General features: G+C 34.0%; 1 protein-coding gene across 9 annotated transcripts in view; it reads right to left on the reverse strand.

The window, feature by feature from the left end:
* Positions 1-24,291, reverse strand: part of KCNT2 (potassium sodium-activated channel subfamily T member 2) — a 375,231-nt gene that overhangs the window by 154,451 nt on the left and 196,489 nt on the right. For all 9 annotated transcript variants that reach the window (XM_072814992.1, XM_072814994.1, XM_072814987.1 and 6 more), the window contains one exon: positions 12,267-12,375. In XM_072814992.1, coding sequence (XP_072671093.1) covers positions 12,267-12,375 — 109 coding nt within the window. The remainder of the gene's footprint in view (positions 1-12,266; positions 12,376-24,291) is intronic.

Raw genomic sequence — 24,291 nt, forward strand, 5'->3', positions numbered from 1 at the left:
TATCACACAAGTTCAAGAAAACCTCTTTTAAGATATTGAGTATTTACTTATTTATTTTTTTAAGTCCTAACAAAACCGAGTCATAGTAAGCTGAAAAACAAAGAATATTGAATACACAATCCAAGGAGAAACTGATTTCATCAAAGTACTAATCTACAATTTCAACATATTACAAATTTCTCTTCATTAATTTCAAACACATAAAACTTCTAAAAATTGTTGGAAATAACTTACTAATTCACCTTGATGATTTTTAAAAATAGCTAGCACTTTTTAAATTTCCCCTTTTTTTCATTCTTCATTGGAGCTCAGTTAACAATCTCAAGGAGGTAGCTACTGACTGATCATTGGATTTAGTCTCTGTGAATATAGGGATACAGAGTAGCTTAAATGAGAACTTGGCACCAATGAAAGTTATTGCTATATTAAGGTATTAAATGGCATTTGTCATGGGTTATAAGATATAACAATAGGCTAATTGCACAGGTTCATAAATGCATGTACATTATCTTTTACCAACATAATAATGATATTTCAGTTCACATAAACAAATTATTATTGTCTATACAAACAAAACCCCTAGTCATAATTAAGTGAATAACATGTTCCCTGCTTAGATATAACCATTCCCGAATGTTTTTATAGCATTAATTACAACTAATAATTTGGAACTTGTGGGAAAAAATGTAAAAATGTAAAATCTGTAAATTTTAAAACAACCTTTATGAGCAAAATCACCTTCTAGCTAGTATTATATTTCTATATAAAATGAAATAAAATTCATTATACATGAATTATATTATAAAGTTGTTACCCTACTTTAAGGAATTCCACATCCTACTTTTCCATTTATATTGCCCTTCATTTTAATGTAATTTCTTATAAGGACTTAGGTTGGACAATACATATACACACCACATCTATTATCTTATGTATCTATTCTCACATGGCTAGACATATTGCTTCTTTCTACATTTATTCTTATAGTAAATAAAACTCAATAAATGTCCTTTGACTTAAATGTTGTGTGCAGCTTATATTATTTCCTCATGAAAACTTCATGTAATTGTGTAAACAGATGTTAGTGATCTCTATCCTCTTCAGATTTCCATATATGCACCCTTTTACTACTCTAAACGATACACTCAAACCTATGCTCGCCATCAAGCAATTCCCAACATTACCGCCAGAGCGGCATTCTAAAAACACACATTTTAATATGAAAGGCTGCTGAGGAATAAAACAAAATGACGCAGAAAAATTTACAGGGATCTGTGTTTAGATTTCTGATGCTCTTATTCTGTGCCACTCTTCTCCAGAATTTTTTCTTACTACAATATGATGAAACACTACTTTCATATTTGAAAGCTATCTGTGAGATAATAGAATAGATATATGTTGGTCTAAGTCCCCAGTTCCTGGAACACTTGTATTTCCTGGAAGATAAGAGCCCTAGGAGTTTCTTTTGTTCTAATATTGGTCTTTGACCCAATCCCTAACACAGGCCTCCTAAAACCCTTGTAAATTCTGAAATGGGAAGAACACCAGGAGCATCTTTTGTCCTAATGAGGTAACTGTGGATAGATTCCTAGGTGACTCCTGGATGGGAGCTGGTCACCAGGAAGACCCAATCGTGATTAGAAGAGATTGAAATTTTCAGCTCTACTGCCCATCCTCCAGAGAGGGGGCAGGGACTAGAAATGGGGTTAATAATTGCTCATGCCCATGAGAGGAAGCATCACAAAATCTCAATAGTAGGTAGTTAGGAAAGCTTCAGGTTGACAAATATATCCACACATTGAAATTATATATCTCTTCATATGGATGTTTTCTGTATCCTTTTTCATGTCCTTTACTAAATTGGTAAATATAAGTGTTTCCTTGAGTTCTTTGAGCCACTCTAGCAAACTAAGGAGGGGGTTGCTGGGACCTGTAATGTACAGCTGGTTGATCAGAACCACAGGTGACAAACTTGACGTGCAATTGGCATCTGAAGGGGGGTGGGGGAAGGACAGTCACTGAGTCCTCACCTGTGGGATCTAATGCTATCTCTGAGTAGACAGTGTCAGACTTGAGTTGAATTGTTAGGGCATTCAGCTGGCATTACAAAGAATTGCTTGGTGTGGGGAAAAACCTCCCATATTTGGTGACCAGAGAGAAGTGATGTGTCCTAGATAACTAGTTGAAGGATACTAACAAGGGTGAAACACCATAAAAAGGAACTGGGTTTTCCCTACATAGGAGAAAAAACTAGATTTTCCCCCCTTTTCACTATTTCATATATTGTTGCATATTTTTATTTTACTAAGTTAAAGTGTGACTTCTGAACATTCTTACTGGATAGTTCAAGTTTTTAAATCTTATCCTATAGTATACTTTTAATACTAAGATACTATGAGTCGAGCACCGTGCTTGCCACTGAAGATACCAAGCATTTAAGAAACTCATATTGTAGGGGAGCATGGCTGGCTCAGTCAGTGGAGCATTCAATTCTTTTTTTTTTTTTTTTTTTTTTTTTTTGAGCATTCAATTCTTGATCCTGGGATTGCAAATTCAAGTCCTATGTTGGGTGTAGAGATTACTCAAAAACAAAATCTTGAAAAAAGAAATGCCCAGGTGGCTCAGCGGTTAAGCATCAGCATTCAGCTCAGGGCGTGATCCTGGAATCCGGGGATCAAGTCCCACTTCAAGCTCCCTGCAAGGAGCCTGCTTCTCCCTCTGTGTCTCTGCTTCTCTTCCTCTCTCTGTGTCTCTTGTGAATAAATGAATAAATAAATTCTTTTTTAAAACTCTTTTTTTTTTAATTTTTATTTATTTATGATAGTCACACACACAGAGAGAGAGAGAGAGAGAGAGAGAGAGGCAGAGACACAGGCAGAGGGAGAAGCAGGCTCCATGCACCGGGAGCCCGACGTGGGATTCGATCCCGGGTCTCCAGGATCGCGCCCTGGGCCAAAGGCAGGCGCCAAACCGCTGCGCCACCCAGGGATCCCCTAAAACTCTTTTTAAAAAGTTTCTATTCCAGAGTTAAACATCTAAGCAACTACAAATCAATTAGTAAACGGCTATAATACAACTTATATTAAATGGGAGGATATACAAAAAAGAGATGAAGGTGTCAAAAATAAAATCATTTCTCGCTCTCTTTGGTTCCTACAGTCAATTGTCATTAGGTCTACAGGATATATCTGAAATGATTCATGAATATGTTCTCACCTTCCACATCCATCATCACCACTCTGGTTCAATCACTCAGTCTCTCTCGCCTGAACACTCTTAATAGCTTGCTAAATAATCACTCCTATGAGGTTCCTTGTGTCCTCTCCACTGTATTCCACATTTCCCTTGGAGTTACTTTATTATCTAGTTAAAATATTATACCTTTACTTATAACTATCATCAGTGGATCATTACTTCACCAGCAACATTCCAATTCCTTAGTAAAGCCTAATTCACAGTCTTTCTCTCTCACCTTTGTGTGTGCATCATATTTCTTCATGCAGTCTGTTTTGAGGCAACTTTAAACATCTCAGGATAATATTATAGTGGTAGGATATTATAATAGCCTCATATTAGGATCTCATTCTTTTAGGTCTAAAAATCACATTTTAAGAGACTTTTCAATACAAAAGCAATTATTCCAGGGATAAAGATATTAAATCATGAAAAGTTTACCTAAAATAGATCTATCAGATTGACTAAATTCATCAAATAAAATCTGATGAGACTAGAACATGATTGGAATCATGAGTTTTGACATATATGGAGGGTGGCAAGGGCAAGGAGGGGGATCATAAGGTCAGAGCCGAAGCCCTGTGTGGGATGAACAGGGTCTGTTAGAATGGTATTCTTGGGCAGAACATAAAAGTAAATGAGAGCAAAAGAGGATAAACCTGTTCTTTATAAACATTGTTACCAAGAAGCTACTTTATAGACTGCAAGATTCTATAAGATTCTTAAATCTATATGATTTAATAGAATAAGCCTGCCACTTTCCAAAGACAGAAGAAATATGCTGCTCTGGCTTTCAGAACCATGAAATTGAGTCTTTGAGAAATATAAGACTATAAGAAAATTAATGGAGAAAAACATAAAGATATTTGAGTTAATTAAATTTTAAGTGGTCCACAAGAAAATGACTTGAGATACCTAATGTTCAATGGCAATTTAATCAAGTGTCAAAGAGAACAAACAGGAAAGCTGGTTTAGCTATTTAATAGACCCACATATTAAAAATGTAAAAGCTATAAAAAAAGAAAAGCAAAGAAGTTGCTGATTTTTGTTGTTAGGAGAAATGAAAGATAAGAAAATATTTCACTTAAAAATAATTCACACCAGGGATCCCTGCGTGGCGCAGCGGTTTGGCGCCTGCCTTTGGCCCAGGGCGCAATCCTGAGACCCAGGATCGAATCCCACGTCAGGCTCCCGGTGCATGGAGCCTGCTTCTCCCTCTGCCTGTGTCTCTGCCCTCTCTCTCTCTCTCTCTCTGTGTGACTATCATAAATAAATTTAAAAAAAAATAATAATTCACACCAACGTTAATTTTTTTAGTTTTGATTAAATGAGCCATGGTTATATAAGAAGTTAATTAACATCCTGGGGACCTGTGTGATGTGAAGGGTATATGGGAATGCTTGTTCCTGTCTATAGCAATCTTCCATCAAAATTATTTCAATAAAAAAATGAAAAAGCAAAAGCAATAAAAAAACAAAATGCTGATTTAATACTGAATTGCAAAAATACAATTATAAACGACATTTTGGAAATAGTTGCCAACATTGAAATATGAATCAGACCCATGAAATTATTTAACCCTGGGATGCCTGGGTGGCTCAGCTGTTGAGCGGCTGCCTTCAGCTCAGGGCGTGCCCCTGGGATCCAGGATCGAGTTCCACATCGGAGTTCCTGCTCCTCCCTCTGCCTGTGTCTCTGCCTCTTTCTCTCTCTGTGTGTCTCTCATAGATAAATAAATAAAATCTTTATTTAAAAAAAGAAATTATTTAACCCTCTTAGGGTTGAAAATGTTATCATGGGTATATAGTAGAATGTCATTATTCAGAAAAGCATGCTGAAGTTAAAAACTGTGTGTGTGTGTGTGTGTGTGTGTGGAGAAAAGATTAAGCAAATGTGAGAAACTGTTAATTGCTAAATGTTAATGAAAGGAACTTAAGTTTTCATTGTATAATCTTTAAGCTGTGTGTTTGATTTTTTTCAAAGTAAAAAATTGGATAGAAAAAATTTAAAGACTAAATCGCAAAGTTTTGAACACGGCCTTAAGTGGCTTCTAACGATCTCCACAATGACACAAAAATCAGAGAATATTTCCATCTGAAAATGGAGAATTTTCAAAGTTGTTGTATTTTATCTTCTGAAAATATAGGAATTCAAAGCATTATATTCTTAAGTAGGTTGTAAGAATGAAATTTAAACTGATATCTATGTGGGTGTTATATGGGAAATGAAGAAATTATTCAGCATGAAAAACTCACACCTTACCATTTGGTGAAAGTCAAGCATTGCACATACATATGTTATTTAGAAACAGCTAACATAATTTCCAATATTTATATTACTTGGAAATATTTTTCCACTCTTCTTTCTGGGTAGAAAAAAGTGAGGCATTGGGATGTCTCGTGTTTCAGCAAAAAATTAATAGTGAGTAAACAGAGTTAAGACCTTCATTTTTAAGTCCAATCATTTCTCCAAGATATATGTGCACACACAAACGTGTATGTGTACTTTAAACAATACTGTTTTTCTAGTGGTAGCCATGACCACCTACTATAAGAAAGATAAATGTCTATATTTTCAATAATATAGCTAAAAATACTTTTGTCTATACTTTTAATTTGTATTGCAATTGAATTTTTTTTAATTCCCAGAACTCCTACTGTTCTTGTATAATGAATGAATCATTCTTCTAGGCATGTTTTACTTGTGAGGTAGAATTTCATTCAGTCAACACTTTACTATTGAGGTATGATTCTTCCTTTCATTCATAAACTTTAATTCATAATCTGTTACTTATGAAATATCATAGTCAAAGCATGGAAAATAAAATTCATAGAAAATTCACAATTTACAAATTGATTTTTACATTCTTTGCTCAGACTTTTACATTTTCTACTCCTACAAATTTATTTATAAATTGATTTCTAATATTCTTCTCTCCCACCTGTGGGTGAAAATTTACCAGTTTGATTTTTATGTCTTCTTATATCTGTTAAAATAAAGTAGAAAATTTTCAAAAACCCAGTATGTTGAAAGAAAATTAGTTGACAAATAAAAGGCAATTTAATATTCATTCATAGACAATATAACACTAAATCTGGGAGGTAAAGATAGAGTGTCAACCTAAATTTAGCAATTGATTTACTCATATAACAGGGATTCATCTCCCACTGATTTTCTGAGTAATTTCATCTGACTAGGAGACAAATAGCAAACTTTTTTTAGATTCAACTAATTGAAGAGCTCAGTTTATTCCTCAAGTTCATTCAAGGTTTTTCAATAAGAGTTATTTTCCTAGTAAAGTACATTTTTCCTTGTTTATTTTGTTTTGTGTTTTGTTCCTTTTTAAATGATTTTTGTAATATAGAATGAAGAAAGAGATAAGAGTTTGATTTTATTCCGATTAAAATTTGGTCTACAGAAACATGTCTGAATACTGAACTATTATAATGCCTTGTCTGGTTTTGCCACTAAGATGAGAGTATCTATGAAAGACTCAACAACGTGGAGCCCTTTTTTCTAGGTGATTTCAGATCAGATATATGACCTTGGAGAGACTCTACTAGAATTGCTAATCCCACAAGAGGCTGACAGAGAATACAAGATGTTACAAAACCACATTTTTATATTAGTCATAGCTATGGAATACTGCCATTACTTCTTCTATGTTTCAGTACCAACTGCCACTTCTTAAAAAAGAAGTGTATTGATAAAAAATATTTCTCACTGGAACTGAAATTTAACACCACCAAAGCTATAGTACCATTTGACTTTTGTTCTATAGAGGTTGACAAAAAAATAATCCACCAGAAAAAAATCTTATAAAAATAATGCTATTGTAAAAGAATGCTGGCATCAATATACTGGAAAAAGGAAACTATGAGTTTAGGCTGACATTGGAGGCACGAAGATGTAGCAGCCTACTAGAACACATAAATGCTAATCACTACTGCAAATGTGCTGGGCAACATGAAAACTAGCAGTAAGCTTATAGGTAGGACTCATGGATACCCAGGAAAGAAGGAAAAGGGAGTGTTTTGACACAGCCATGATTATGGCGTGGACTAGGGTTGTGTCAGTGGATAAATCTGGGATACTCAGGAAGTCCAGCCTATATGACTTAATGGATTGAATGCAAATGATTGAAGAATAATTCATGAGTTTTTGGCTTGAGTTCTCTAAGTAGATGGTATTGAGAAGAATGGGATAGAAATAAATTTTAAGTCAGGGAAAATCTATACATATTTCTAGGTATCTTAATTTTGAGACAGCTGTTAGAAACCAATAGAAAATATTGACTATACAGTTAAGAGATACAAGACTGAAGCTCATAATGAATACTGAAGAACTGATTTAATTTTGGAAATCATAGAAATGGATTTCTATAAAAGAATACTGCAGGAAATCTTATATAAATAATATGGCAATTCATACCTCGACTTCCAGTGCTTACTCCTTTTATTTATTTTTGAAGTTTTACTGCACTCCTTAGGATTTCCAGGAAAATGCAAAGTAAAAGTGGTTTTAGTAAGCACCTCTGTTAAGTAAGCACCTAATCTTAAAGGCAGTCTTTCTTTATCTTCTTTTTCCTAAAGATTATTTATGTATTAAATGAGAGATGCAGAGAGAGAGAAAGAGGCAAAGACACAGGCAGAGGGAGAAGCAGGCCCCTCGCAGGAGCCCGATGAGGGACTTGATCCCACATCCCAGATTATGACCTGAGCTGAAGGCAGCCGCCCAACCACTGAGCTACCCAGGAGTCCCAAAGGCAGACTTTCAAAATGTGGTCATTAAATACTTTTTTCCTCTAGGTTATTGTATGGATAATTTTCCTTAAGCTAAGGAATGTTTTCCTCTTAGCTTTCTAACATTTTTTCTTTGTTTTTCTTTTTTTCAAGTTGTAAATTGATATTGAATTCTCTCCCAAATGCTTTTTATGTATCCATTGAAGTGATGATCCTCTGACATGATGATCTATTTCTGGGATAATTTTAACTTGGTGATGATATATATTTTTTAATATTTTATTTATTTATTCATGAGAGACACAGAGAGAGGCAGAAACATAGGCAGAGGGAGAAGCAGGCTCCGTGCAGGGAGCCCGATGTGGAACTCGATCCCGGCACTCTGGGATTGCGCCCTGAGCCAAAGGCAGATGCCCAACCACTAAACCACCCGGGGGTCCCTTGGTGATGATATATTATTTTTTTAATGCATTACTTTGTTAATTTTGGTAATATATTTTAAATAATTTTTCAACTAATCAGTTAACATTGGTCTCTAATCATTTCTCATACTATCCTCAGTAACTTCTGTAATATAGCTAGGTCAGCCTCATAATATGAATCGGGGAGAGATCTTTGTTTTTCTACTCTTTGGAAAATATGTGCAAGCTGAGAACTATGTGTTTTTTGAATGTCCATATTAAGCTGATTGTAAAAAATGAGCAATTTTCAGTTACTTTTCCTGGAAACAAAGATAATATAGATTTGTTAGGAGGATGAGAAATAGGTACTCAAGATTAATGATAATGATCAATTTGATAAGTACCAATACTAATGGCTGATGTTCTTTGGAGTATTTTTTTTAATCATAACAACCCTATGAGATATTTTCTCTTATCATGCACACTTTATAAATCAAAGAACTCAAGTTGAGAAATATTAAGAAGCCTGAGGTCATATAGTTACTATATAATAGAATGGAAATTCAATTGTGGATCGTCTCACTCCAGAATTTGTACTATTGATCTCTTTACTTTGGGAAATTTGTTATAAAAAAGAATATTGCTGAAAGTAAATTTTTTCTAAAGCCAGTCTGAGTTTATTTTCTTTTTATGAAATTAGTGGTGATTAAAATAATCAAATCACCTATGAAGTATATTTTTATATTATTGAATCTCATTAAAATTTGCAATGGTTTATATTCGGAAATTCTATATCATAGCTATTATCCTACTGAGGATTTTTTTCTATCTCCAAACACTATTTTTACCTTCTTCTCTTAGTGAAATAAGAACATATCTTTTCTCTGCTGAAATCCTGCACATATAGACCTTTCTTTTGTAATTCTCATCAAAGTGTAGATTATCATAATTAAATTAATAATATTATAATGCATTCAAATGATATTGTAACAATTCAATAGTTTAATGGATGTCTGTTGTCATTTTGTTCAGAAGAAAAGGATCCATACATGATATGACTGGTAAATGTGTATAAAATAATAGTTGCTAGGCTGCTATATTGTTTTTGCTTTTTAATATTTTATATACTCAAAACTCATTTTGAAGTTTCTTCTTTTAAAAGCATGGATTTACTTTTTAAAAATAAACAAATTACAGTCACGGTAGCAGTTCACAACTTAGGGTGTATTGAAGAGGCTATTTAAATAAACAGAAATATAATTATCTCATTTTAAATCCTGTATAATTGGAATTGTGCTATTTAACACTCAGGAGAATGCAAAGACAAAAGTATAATGAATATTATCAAATTAATATGGTTTAAGATTAAAGCAATTATTATTTTATTACAAATGATATTACTTATCTATTGCCAAATAACAAATAACTACAAACTTAGTAACTTTAAACAACCAACATTTTATTTCTCACAATTCTGTAGGTCAGCATGACAATTTGGGTTGAATGTTGTAAATCGGGAGCTAGAGAGATGGAGTGCCTAGGATGGATGATCGTCTCTTCCCATGTGATTTTTCATCCTTAGGGAGGCTAAATTGGGATTCTTTACATAGTCTCTGGGTAGTTTTCCAGTGAAGGAAAAGCAGAAGCACAGACTTTTACCACTTAGCCTTGGAAGGTCATACAATGTAACTTTTGTTGCATTCTATTGGTCAAAGCAAGCACAAGACTGGCCTTTATCAAGTGGTAGAGAAATATATTTCACCTCTTTGTGGATAAATTGCAGATCCCATCAACACTGGATAGATACATGGAACATGGTTCACTGAAGACCATTATTTTAACAATCTACCATACAAACTAAGTGCCAGCTTGATATACTGTCTTTTGAAAGGTAAAGTGTAATCTTTTAGCCTCATGCTGAGATCGAAATATATTATATTGGTCTGAGAGTCTCATACATCACCCCAAACTATTTGATGACATTTTAATGAAACTAGGATGCTTTTATCTTTTTATAATATAAAAAAAAAGTTCCTCTAAAATGTTGTAATCTCAGCCTAAAAGAATATAGACATCATTAAAAGGAATTTCAACAGGTGCCATAAATGAGAAATACTGTGATAAACTATCAGGACAGAACTTTTAACTATTCCACTCATTACAACAGGTTTATCAAAATAATGGCAAAAATAGAATATGAAAGAGAATCAATGCAAATAGTCTTTGCAATTTTTTATTTGTATTTTAGTGAGTTTGAACTATCTGTTGTGAAAATGTCTATGGCCTGCTAAGAAGGGGAAAGAACTAAAGTTCATTCTGAATTTTAGTTACAGCACATTCAAAATTACAAATTGTCTTCCCAAACTACAATTGTTTTAAGATCCATATTTGATATCCATTTATTGAGCGCCTAAAATGTTTCGGATATTTTTTAATCCTTACTGCTAATCCTAACCAATGGAATAGAAACATGATACATATGATACATAATCTAACAGAAAAGAAAAATAGGGCTCAGAATACTAATCTGGCTACCTAAAACTGAACTGGTGGCACTCAAATTTAAATTCACATTTTTAGACCTTTGCCTAATGCTATGTATTACGGCCTTCCTAAAAATTATATCATAATAAGTCATTATCAGATACAATAAAAATTTTACAAAAATATTCCTTTTACTAAACAATTATAAAAAGAAGGTAGCTTAGTTGCAAAGGTCTTTTAGATAAACAATTGGCATTTCTTGAATGGTAATTACATATGTAACAGGGAGTAGTTGGAGAATTTACATGTATTTTCCATTATATTACACAAACCCATTTATAAAGGAAGTGCTATTATTTTTAATTTTGAGGTTAGAGAACAGGTTTTTTAAAAAGCAAAAACAAAAACAAAAAACCCAGCATGATCATCACAAACCACTTAAACCAGTATTAGTACTTAAAGCAGACTTCCAAAGAGAAGTCATTTTTAGAAAAATTGATGTCATTAGAAGCAAGAGTAAAAGATAAAAAATAGAGCAAACTTAATAGCAATAATTCATGGTTTTCTTGATATTATTTTGAAATATCTTAGTATTTACAATTTTTCATTTAAATATCATATAAAAATAGGTAAGCATTTTAAGATATGTAAACATAGCTGAAGGAAATACATCTTGCTAACACATAGTTAAAATGATTTACGTTTTAATGATGTTTGTAGCTTTAAATTAGTAAGGTGAAATGTTACAAAAATAAGGGTGTTATTTTTTTAAATGTACATAAATTACTGCCTGCATCAAAATTAGTTTCTACAGAAACATTAAAGAAAAAAATAATCATCTTACTGTTCAATTTCCTAAAACTTTAAAGTATAATCTCATATGAAATTACTTTAAAAGTGGTATCTCTACAAAAAACTCACATGTATGTTGTTCTTAAAATGTTTTCAAAATCTATCTTATCTCCAAATAAATCTATTTTAATACACTTGAATGTATTTTAATATTACTCTACGCATGGCAAGCTTACATATGTATTAAGTAGTCTATAACAAAATACTACCTATGTGTAAACATAAACATAAATTAATAGCTGCAGCATTGAAAACGTGTTTATATGATGCATAAAACTACAAGTGCTAATCTATTTATAGTCTTACCAAGGCATACAGTAAATTCAGTTGCTAAAATCACCAAATAATATAAAAAAGTAAAGATTCACTCCCATAACATTATCTTGTCACCTTTTAGAGTGAATAAATTCTCTCATAACAAGTAGATGATGAAAGGAAATCCTTTTATTCTATTCAATCATGAATATATGAAGTTGCCACTAATTTCAGAGACATAACTCTTACTATCAGAGTTTGAGGAAATTCAAAGTATCTCATTTGAGACAAAACTTACCAGCAAATTTGATATGGAATTTATTCTCAGGCTTTAATATCTGGACATACAAAGGGCAATTTGGAGCAAAATCTTTTACAGCCCATGCTCTCAGAATTGTTTGATGGTCCTGAAATGATAAATATTAAAATATCATGAAATAAATTGAAAAATTTATAATATAAAAAGTAAAAATCACCAATCAGTGTGTTAAGGGTCACATCCACAGTTTAAAATTAAACATATAATAAATTATAAGGACTTATTTTTAAAGATACTTATTATTTCTATAAAGAGAGTAACAGTATCTAATTAAATCAGTGCTAATGACCAGCACTTAGAAAATTAGCAGAAATCAGGAGGAAAGTTTCTTGACAAGCTTAGAAGTAATATTCTTAGAAAACAATGGAAAGTCAGAGCCTTCAGAAATGCAGCACAACTAACAGTTTGTGATAACAGTTTCCATGGAAAAAATTACAGATTTATAGCAATTTTAACACATTTAGAAAGATTGGCAAAGGGGGAATGACTACAGAGACCATGTGTGTACAGAACACACCATTTTAATTTTTTTTGTACACCAATAAAATACAAGGATTTTTAACTCTGGGTGTGTGCATGTTCGTTGGAAAAAATCAGTAACTTTCAGTGCTCCAAGAATCAAAATGGTCTTTAAAAAAGTTCTAAGACTGAAAAAAAGAATAAAAATCATGCTTAACATTAAATCGTACACATGGGATATCCCTGGATGGCTCAGTGGTTTAGCGCCTGCCTTTGGCCCAGGGCGCGATCCTGGAGTCCCCGGATCGAGGCCCGCGTCGTTCCCGGCATGGGGCCTGCTTCTCCCTCCTCCTGTGTCTCTGCCTCTCTCTCTCTCTCTCTCTCTCTCCTCTCTCTCTCTATGTCTATCACGAATAAATAAATAAACCTTTAAAAACAATCGTACACATGGTGTGAACCCATAAATTATTATTTGATTAACTAAATAAGTCAAAACAAATTATCAGAGAAATATGCCAGTAGAAAGTACATTTTGAAAAAGGAAACAAAAACATGTTTGAGGGTAGCACTGTCCATACAATAGCCATTAGCCATATGTGAATGTCAAATTTAAATTAAATAAAATTAGAAATTCCATTTCCTTTATCCTATTAGCCACATTTCAAGTGTTCAAAGTCATATGTGACTAATTCAAAGTTATATGGAACAGTGGAGATATAAGCATTTGCCTCATCACAGTAAGTTCTATCCGACAATGTTGCTAGGAAAAGAAAAGAATAATTAAAAATACAAGTAGATATGAGGGATTGTTTATAGAAGTGCAAAAAGAAGCTACTGTCAGTGATTGATAACTCTAAGTTGCACGAATGTTGATGAAATGTAACTCAGAATTCCCTAAGTAGATAAGCGGACAATATGTGTCTCCTGGCAAACACTGAAAACATGATGACGAACCTGATACATGTGATGGCTAATTTTATGTGTCAACTTGACTGGGCCATGAGATGCTCATGTATTTGGTTAAACATTATTTTGGATGAGTGGGAAACCCCAGAAAAGGGATGGGCAGAGAACAGAAGCCACAAATTCTGTGCATAAATTTATACCACAACAGCTAACCTCTAAACCACACATGCATGGGAGAGAATAAGAGCAATTTCAAATGAGATTTAAATCACTGCCAACCACTAGGGTGACAGAGTTTGCATTCAAGTGAACCAAATTAACTGTTTGTTGAAACAAGAATATCAACACTCTTTTTTTTTTTTTTAATTTATTTATGATAGTCACAGAGAGAGAGAGAGAGGCAGAGACACAGGCAGAGGGAGAAGCAGGCTCCATGCACCGGGAGCCCAACGTGGGATTTGATCCCGGGTCTCCAGGATCGCGCCCTGGGCCAAAGGCAGGCACCAAACTGCTGCGCCACCCAGAGACCCCGAATATCAACACTCTTTAGAGGAATACAGGAGACTCCAAGGCTCCACAACATAATATAATATCCAAAATACATTGTAAAAATATTCTATATATGAAATGCCAGAAAAATGTGACTTATTTGTTAATTTCATGGGAAACAAACAAAACTAAGTCCAATAAACATTAGCCTCTAGATGATCTAGATTTGAATTATCAGAGTAGGGCTTAAAGCAGTTTAATAAAAGTATCATTACTGAGGTAAAGGAAATATGCTCATAATAAATAGAGACAAGTTCAGTAAAGGAACAGAAATATTTTACAAATTAAACAAAAAGCTCAAATATCTGAAAAATATTTACTGGATGGGCTTTGAAGTAGAATACAGATGACATAGGAGAGTTATTGAACTTGATCATAGATCAAAAGAATTTATCCAATTTGAAGAAAAAACAGAGAAGAGGAATGGAAAAGGAACAGAGTTCAGGGACTTGTGCAACAATGTAAAAATGTCTTATATAATGTAATTGGATTTCCAGGAAGAACACAAAGGAGAAAATAGAACAGAAAACGAATGAAGAAATAGTGGCTGGAAAAGTCCCAATTTTGTTAAAGGCATAATTTTCCGTGGTTAAGGAGCTCAGAAGATCTCAAACCACATAAACAAAAAAATTACCACACCTAAGCACACTGTAGTCTAATTACTGAAAATCAAAAGTAAACATAATATTTTGAAAGCAGTCAAAAAAAAAAACAAAAAACAAAAAACATCTGTATGACCAAGGACTCTCATCAGAAACCATGGAAACCAGGACAGAGTGAAACAATATCCTAAACTCCAGAATGAAGAGGGAAAAAATATTATTAAGCCATAATTTCATAGAGAACAACCCTTTAAAGAGATGAAATAAAGGACTTTTTCAATTAATGAAATCTAAGAAAATGTGCTGTTATTAGAATCATTCTATAAGAAAAGCGTAAGAAACTTCTTTATGCTGAAGGGAAGGGATACCAGAGGGAAAGTTAGAACTTCAGAAAAAAGAAGAGTATTAGAAATGGGTAATATTTGAATGAATATAGATGAATAGTTTTCCTCTTGATTTCTTTAAAAAATGGGGCAGCCTGGGTGGCTCAGCGGTTTAGTGACACCTTCAGCCCAGGGCCTGATCTTCGAGACCCGGGATCGAGGCCCGTGTCGGGCTCCCTGCATGGAGCCTGCTTCTCCTTCTGCCTGTGTCTCTATCTCTCTGTCTCTCTGTCTCTCTGTCTCTGTGTATGTGTGGGTCTTTCATGAATAAATAAAAAATCTTAAAAAATAAATAAAATAAAATAAAATATGTATTTTTGTACAAAGAAAAAATTATAGTATTTTTGTATTTGTCTTTGTGGGTGGTGAAATTTATAAAAATAATAGTAGAAGAAGAAATGCAAAGTTTCTAACTTCAATCAATTGTGCGATATTAACATAAAACAGACTATGAAGAGTTAAGCCTATGTATTGTAGTCCTTAGAGTAGTCACCAAAAAAATTCAAAAGATAATTTCTAAAAAGCCAATAGGCATATTAAACTCGAATTCCTCAAAGAAAAATAATCAAATAATAAAAAATATAAAAAAGCAAGAACAGAAGAACACAAATCAGTACAGAGAAACAAAAAAAAGGCTTAGTTAGACCTACATCCAACCACATAAATGGTGGCACTGAATGTTAATGAACTGAACACATAAAAAAATAAAGAATATTAGAAGAAGAAAACTAAGACCCAAACATAAGCAATTTAGGAGATATGAATTTTAAATATAAAGTTACTAGTAAGATGGGGTGCCTGGGTGGCTCAGTTGGTTAAGCATCTAAATCTTGATTTCAGTTCAGATCATGATCTCAGAGTTTGGGGATCAAGTCCTTTGTTTATTTTATCTCTTTCAAAATAAATAAAAATTTAGGGGCCCCTGAGTGGCTCAGTCGGTTGAGCATCTGCCTTCAGCCCAGGTCATGATCCCAAGGTCCTGAAATGGAGCCCCACAACAGGCGGCTCAAGGGAAACTCTGCTTCTCCCTCTCCCTCTGTCCCTCTGCCCTATTTGTGTACTCTCTCTCTTAAATAAATAAATAAAATCTTTTTAAAAAAATAAAATAAAATCTTTAGGCAAAAATAAAATAAAGTTACTTATAAAAGAAAGTGATAATAAGAAAAAAAAAAACTCAATTTGTAAATGAACAAAAGATCCGAACAGACACCTCACCAAAGAAGATACACAGGTAACAAATAAGCACACGTAACAAATAAGCACACGAAGATGCTTAACATCATATATCATTAGAGAACTGCAAGCTAAAACAACAAATGAAATACTAGCACACAATTACTGGAATGACTAAAATCCCAACCTGTGGCAACAGCAAATACTGATGAGGATGTGGGACAGTCAAAAGTCTCATCCATTGCTGACATGAATGCAAAGTCATTCGGCCACTTTGGAAGGCAGTCTACAGTTTCTTATAAAAGGAAACATATCCTTACCATATAATCCAGCAATCATGCTTCTTGGTATTTACCCAAGTTATTTATCCACCCAAAAATTGCACTTGAATGTTTACAGGAATCTTACTCATAATTGCAAAAACCTGGAAGTAACCAAGATGTCCTTCAACAGTAGAATGGATAAAACAAATGGGTGCATCCTATCAGTAGAATGTTATTCAGCAATAAAGAGAAGTGAGCAGAGTGGTCCAGCCATGAAAATATGTGGAGGAAACTCAAATGCATATTGCTAAATGAAAGAACCCCGAGTTAAAAGGCTGTATACTGGGGTACCTGGGTGGTGCAGTCGGTTAAGTGTCCAACTCTTAGTTTCAGCTCAGGTAGTGATCTCAGGGTTATAAAATCGAGCATCTCCTGTCTCCACACTCAGTGCAGACTCTGCTTAAGACTCTCTTTCTCCCTTTCCCTATCCTTCTGCCTCTCCCCCAGCACATACACACACATTCTCTCTCTCTCTCAAATAAATAAAATCTTCTTTAAAAGGCCACATACTATATAGAAAGCGTAAAAAGATCAGTGATTGTTAAGGGGCTTGTCAGTAGTAGGGGTGAGTGGAGAAGTGATAGGTAGAGTACAGGGGATTTTTAGAGCAATAAAAGTATTCTGTAGGATATTGTAATGATGGATAGATATCATTATACATGTGCCAAAACCCTCAGAATCTGCAGAGTGAGCCTTAATGTAAACCACAGACTTTAATTAATAATAATGTATCAATATTTGCTAATCAATTGTCACAAATGTACTATACTAATGCCAGATGCTAAAAACAGTAGAAATCGGGGAGAAGGGATGGTGAAAATTCTCTATAGTTTTGTTCAATTTTTCTGTAAACCCAAAACTGCTAAAAAAAGAAAATAGTCTATTAAAAAAAAGCACACAAAGTGTGAGCTTTAGAGTCATAAATTCTGGGCTCTAATTTCACTCTAAAATTTACAAACTCCATGAGCTAAGTTACTAAACTAAAATCTGATATTCAGGATAAAAGATTCAATTATGTTTGTAAAGTGGATGTAGACAGTTTGCACTTCTCATTTCACTTGACCTCTGGCAACAAAGTCATGTGTCATGTAAATCACTGGCTCCCTAAAATTTTCTTCCTAGGTTTCCATGACACCAATGCCCCTGATTGTCCTTTGGCTTTCTTACCCCAAATTAAACTCATTTTCCTGCTAGTAATTCTTCCTTTTCCTGAAGATGGATTTTACCAGCACCAAATCCAGAATACCTCCATCTCTCATACCCTTATATTCAATCAGTCCTCAAGTCTTGTTGATGACACCTCCTAAATATTGCTCTACTATGTCCACTTCCCTCCAACCTCCCTGTCACAACCTGAGTCCAAATAGTCGTCACTTCAGGCTTGGAATGAAAGCAACAACCTCCAAATCAATCTATTTCAAGTTTTATATTTTTTACTAATTCTGTGTTTCTATCAGATTTACTACCCTTTCAAACTACAGTCTTATGTGTATTTGGCTACCAACAACCCTGTAATGACTTTCTTACTCTCAGAATCAAATCCAAACTTCTTAATAAAGCTGCAGGACCCTTTATTAAACTGTCCCCAAAATACTTCCCCAGCCTTGGCACTCTTTATTCCAGTGATAGCATTCTCCACATTGAGCCTCCAGGACTTCTGATGTGGAACAGGATTTCTGTCACTTATTCTAGGAGACCCTCTTCTGACTAATGTCCATGCTAGCTGTTCCACTTCATTCTGCATTTGTCCATCATAGTGTTAACCCACCTGTTTTTTCAAGTTGATGCCCACTAAACTTCAAGAGGACAAGGGCCATGTTTATACTTCATTCATCTAAAGCTCACCTCTAGTACCCAGCTTTCATTTGCTTTTCAAAGATGAGTTTACCAAAAACCATATGTACCTCATAGGGATATTGTGAGCATTAAATGAGATAATGTAAAGAAGCATCAGGCATAAAGAAAGCATTTAGTAAACATGTTCAATTCAGTGGATAAATAGTTGGATGAAATGATCCTAAAAGCCCATAAATCCTTCTTGTTTTTTTCATGCATTTTGCCTTACCAACAGGAATCTATGATCTATGAGAGGAGCATAAGTAAGGAAAAAAGGAAACAAGGTAAGTATACTACGGCATAAATGTCACATGAGGAATAGAAAATAAGTATTTGCTAATACACATAATAAAAGTGTCACAGAAACAAGATTTTTAATTCATTTTTCTAACAGAGAATGATATTGATCTTTATTTTTCCTTGCTGACAAAATTCAGCCTGAAATAAGATATTCTAAATGTAATTGTAACCAAAAAGTAAAAGTATCGACCATGAAACTTTGGAATAAACAGCCTAAATAATAAAGGAAACTAACACAGGGTATTATTGGGTCATCGTAGGTGTCTATTGCTACTGTGAAAGCAGAACATTTCACCTAAAGTCAGTTTACCTAAAAATTAATTGGCTAAAATCACCTTCATAAAATTCAACTTTTATCATTTGAAATATCTAAAAATTACTTGTTGGCATTCTAAGGACCTAAAATACATCATTTTACCTATGACAAAGATCTTCTTTCCGAAATTCCAAATGACCCATAAAAGAACACAGACATTTTCGATGAAGTTCTATACATGAATTGTTTTCCACTCCTTCATGAGAATTTACAATTTTTATTAGATTCCCAAATATAGTCTATGACTCAGAAAATAATAAGACATTAGTCTGATCAAAGGTCACTTTCAAGCCAATGTTCAATTCATTAAATACATCTGTAGCACTGAACAAATGATAGATTTATTTTTTACATATTGAATATACCTTGCTAATTTATCTACTGAACACATTTTTTAGGGTCAAGTAAAACTGAATCCTGAAACTTAAAATAATATATGTAAATAAATTTGCTAAACAATGTAGATACAACATTTATACTGGGTAAAATATCTTGCACCCAACTGGAAAAAAAAATATTTCCTAAACACAACTCAAATGTGTTGTTTTATAAGCAACTCCTGCCGAATACAATCATTGCTCAGAGAATAATATATTCCCAGAAGTTCTTCTAAAGGCTTTCAGTTAAATTCAAAGCACCTTGAATCCAAGGCCTATTTTGTTCACAATTCCATTGTCTGGGTCTAGTAGCTAAATTGATAAATTATAAGCTTAAAATGTGTATCTAACACATATATATTGCATACATAGATATAGATACCTAATAACACAAAAAACTGAATGTAATTCTGACACATAGAACCTATAATATATGCCACCTATAATTAATTGGTTTGACTTTATGACTGAATTAAGGAAACTACATAGTTCATTTGTAATGAATTGTAAATTTGATATATATTATTAAGTACAAAAGTAATTCAAGATTTTCTTACATAAAACATTTTCTTACATAAAACTTCTTAAAAATGAAGTATAACAAAAAACCTTAATAGATATAAAAACATTAAAATATTCAAGTGCCTAGGTGGCTCCATAAGTTAAGCAACCAAATCCTGATTTAAGCTTGAGGTCATGATCTCAGAGTTGTGAGATCAAGCCATGTGTCAGACCCTGTGCTCAGTGAGGAGTCTGCTTGAGATTCTCTCACTCTCTCTCCCTCTGCCCCTTTCGCAGTGCATGCTCTCTTTAAAAAAAAATAAATTTGTAAATAAAATTTTAAAAATATATATCGTTTTCCCTTTTAGACTAGCAAGCTATTAAAACATCACCTAATTTGAGTCAAATATCTATACGTTCAGCCATTAACCCAATCTTCAAAAACAATCTACATTAGAGTCAAGAATAATTAAAGAGGTTTTAGTCTAGCTTCTAGCTCTTGGTATCAGAACTCATAGGGCTGGGATGCCTGGTGCAGTTGGTTAAGCATTCAATTTGGTTTCACCTTAGGTCATGATCTCAGGGTCCTGGGATCAAGCCCTATGATGGGCTCCATGCTCAGCATGGAGTCTGCTTGAGATTCTCTCTCTCCCTCTCCCTCTGCCCCTTCCATGTATGCTTGCTCTCTCTCTCTCTCTCTCTCTTTCTCTCTCTCAATCTCTCTTTCAAATAAATAAATTTTTTAAAATCTTAAAAGAAAAAACTTGAGACATCTGGATGGCTCAATCGGTTAAGTGTCTAACTTCAGCTCAGGGGCATTATCTCTGGATCCTGAGATCAAGCCCCACATCTGGCTCCCTGCTCAGTGGGGAGTCTGCTTCTCCCTCTCCTCTCTGCTCATGCTCTCTCCCACAATCTCTGTCTCTCTTTCTCAAATAAATAAGTAAAATAAAAAAAAATAAAAAAATAAAAAAGCTCAGGGCTGCTAGGATAACTTCATCTTTCTGCCAAGTTTAAACAGAAGGGATCTGACATTATGTCAGAGACCGAAACATTATCTTGGATTTCAGTTTTAAGATTATTTGTATGTATTTCCTGCTCTTTCCAATGATCTCTCAGGGTTTATAACCTACTTTAAATTTCCATTCTTCGGGATCCTCGGGTGGCTCAGCAGTTTAGCGCTGCCTTCGGCCCAGGGCGTGATCCCAGAGTCCCGGGATCGAGTCCCATGTCAAGCTTCTGCATGGAGCCTGCTTCTCCCTCTGCCTGTGTCTCTGCCTCTCTCTCTCTCTCTCTGTGTCTCTCATGAATAAATAAATAAAATCTTTAAACAAAAATTTTTCCATTCTTAAGCTGAGAGTGTACTATTCCTTCAAATACATCATGGCAGAAACCTAATTGTTTGTCTGAAATTCCAGATATAACATATTCCTAAAATTTTGGCACTGTGCAGCAAGTCAACTTTATGGCCAGTTAAATAACGTGCCTCCTTTCTGCCCTTGCTTGTCAAGAACCAAAGCCTATTTTGTGCTCTGCTTTCCAAAGCTGAAATCCTGTATTGTTTCTTAGTGCAAGTTGGCCTATGTTTCAATAATTTGTCCAGAGCCTTATATCCCTTAAATAATATATTTTGTGTACTTATGTTCTCTCTCAGATTCTTCAACAATCACCATCAATACCAAATCTAATTCCAGATCATAATCCTCTTGGTTTTCTCTGATTTATCCTTTTAACAAAATTGTGACCACCGTGTCTTAAAATTTCACAAAGTCACTGACAAGTGTCAAGTAAGTAATAATTAAAATAATTCATAAAGAGGCTAGGTTATCTTGAAAACGTGTAATTGAAGTTCCATGATGATCATCTGTCAAGAATTCACTAAAAGATATTTCTGGACAGATTAAAAACTGAGTTGCACTAGTGATCCCACGGTGTCTTAAGCAAGTTTAAAATTCACAGTTTGAAATTCTGTGATTTTATAAATTAGAAAGGAAGATGCTTTTGAGAACAGATTATTAACCACTGGGTTGAATAACCATGCAAGAAACTTTGGAAAACCTCTCTAAAGAATTTTTGAAATAATAGAAATGATTATGTGTTCAAGTATTGCAATGCTCAAAATAGATCTGCTTAAGACAAAACAAATTCTTTTTAAAAAGTTCAAACTGTGAAAGGTAGCAGAATATGCCTTTTTAGCATAAAGACCATTTTGATCTGATTATTTTTGAGAAACAGTAGCCAAGCTCTTAAATCAGAGTAGAATCTACCCATTAAATATATATTTATAAGGAAAATCTCTACTTGTAAGGGTGGCTCTCTTCTTGTACCAAGAGAAGAATGACTCTAAACCACAGCTCTGTTATCAGTGGAGAAGACACGAGACTTAAATCTGTGTAACAATCTAACTGTACTTTTCTTGATCACCTCCCAGAACTAGTCTCCCCAGTCCCAGCATCCTTCTTTCATTATTAGCTGAAGATACCATTTAAGGTGATGACTTGGACCATTTGGGGGAGTTTTACTGCTTTCCTGGGTATCTCCCAGGAAGTGTATACATGAGGTATACATATTAAGTTTATGATTGTTTTTCTTTTGTCACTCTTTTATTATTGCGGGAAGAACCACCACAAAACCTAGAATGTAGAGGAAAATTATTTTTCCTCCTCTGCAATTGCCAACATTTTATCTTAGCTCTTTCCTCATGCTGTCTGAAAGGGTCACATAGGGAATTTGCTGTCTGCATGTTTGATGATTGTTTACCTTCTACTCTAAGATTCCATATGTTCAAAAATGCATGTAATTATAAGGAAAAAATGAACATCTTTGACATTTATGAGGAAAGATAATAGCATAGTATAAATTAAAATTTTTTCTAAAAGTTACGACTTAAAGTCTTTGGGGTCAGATGACCAAGAAGGCTTTAAAATTTCCCTCAACTTGATTTCCTGACAACTTGATTTCCTATCAGGTTTCTTTCTGATTATAGGCCTCTGACCACCCTTTTCATAGAACATTTACTTTTTATTTATTTTTTATTTTTTTTGAACATTTACTTTTTAAAAAGTCCAATTATAAATCCCTTTTTCTTCCCCTTTGTGATTTAAATCTCCCACACTCTCATCAGTTTTACAACCCAGAAATGTCTCTCTCAAGAATCTGAAGGCCATTGCTCTGAAATGTAATCTACAAAGGGGCTAGAGCCCCTACCTCCCAATCTCTGTTGGAAGATAGGATCCTAACTTTTATAAGAGACGATTAGCAAATGATGGCATAATTACATGGAGCAATCTCCCTCCTCTAGTACTTTTCCACCTAGTTCATCCCAGAACTTAAGAATTCTCCAGCCTTTTATTTCCAAGGAGTTGAGTTCAATCTCTCTCCTTTATTGCAAAAGTCCTAAATAAAATCTTCTTTGCCTGTTTAGCAATGCCTGGTACAATTTTTCCTTGATACAGACAGAATAAAATATAAGTATTAGGTCTTAGAGCTCTTAACCATATGCTCTAAGAAGCTTAAGTAACTAACCAGAATCTTGTTTTATTAATCTGCAAATTGGAGTTAGTACTAACTTCCTTGCAGGGTTGTTGTGAAAAATACATCACATATGGAATATGTATCGATATATACAAATGATCTCTAACGTGTAATTGATATTTAGTGATGGCTAATAAATGAGAGGTATTATTATGTATTTCTTTTCTTTCTTTTTTCCCTCAGTTCCAAAAAGCAAGAAAATTAAAAACCAGTTGTGCCAAGAAAGCTAAAAGAGCAAAGCAAACATTACAGGTTTTTTTCAGAAGTAGGCCATTTATGTAAAAATCCATATGCCCAGTTCAGCTCCAAAAATTAAATTCTTTCACCACTGCAAAGAAAACCCATCCAGAGGGTAAATCTATTATGCTGCATACATTACAATGACTCAGTAGGGACTTAACATTGAACGAGTCTTTTTCAGCACGCCTAGTCATAGACTGAGTGAACAAGATATTAAAAAGGAAAATGTCTGAACCTTTTAAAACATATCACAATATAAGACATCCTTCCTTCCTGTCCATTCACCACCTGTTAACTTTCCAGCTCACTACCTGGGACTGTGATTCCAAGGAACATCTGACATCATCAGCAACCTCAATCCATCTGCCTTATTACTCTGTTACCTCTATACCCACGTTCTCATTTCCCTGCTTACGAGCTTGTATAAAATGTTTCACCAAATAAGCAGACCCTTGCATAAGTAATCATTTTGCTCTCCTCTCTCAATCAGGCCTACTCTACAGGA

The sequence above is a fragment of the Canis lupus genome, chromosome 38 (genome assembly GCF_048164855.1).
Source record: "Canis lupus baileyi chromosome 38, mCanLup2.hap1, whole genome shotgun sequence".
Lineage (NCBI taxonomy): Eukaryota > Metazoa > Chordata > Mammalia > Carnivora > Canidae > Canis > Canis lupus.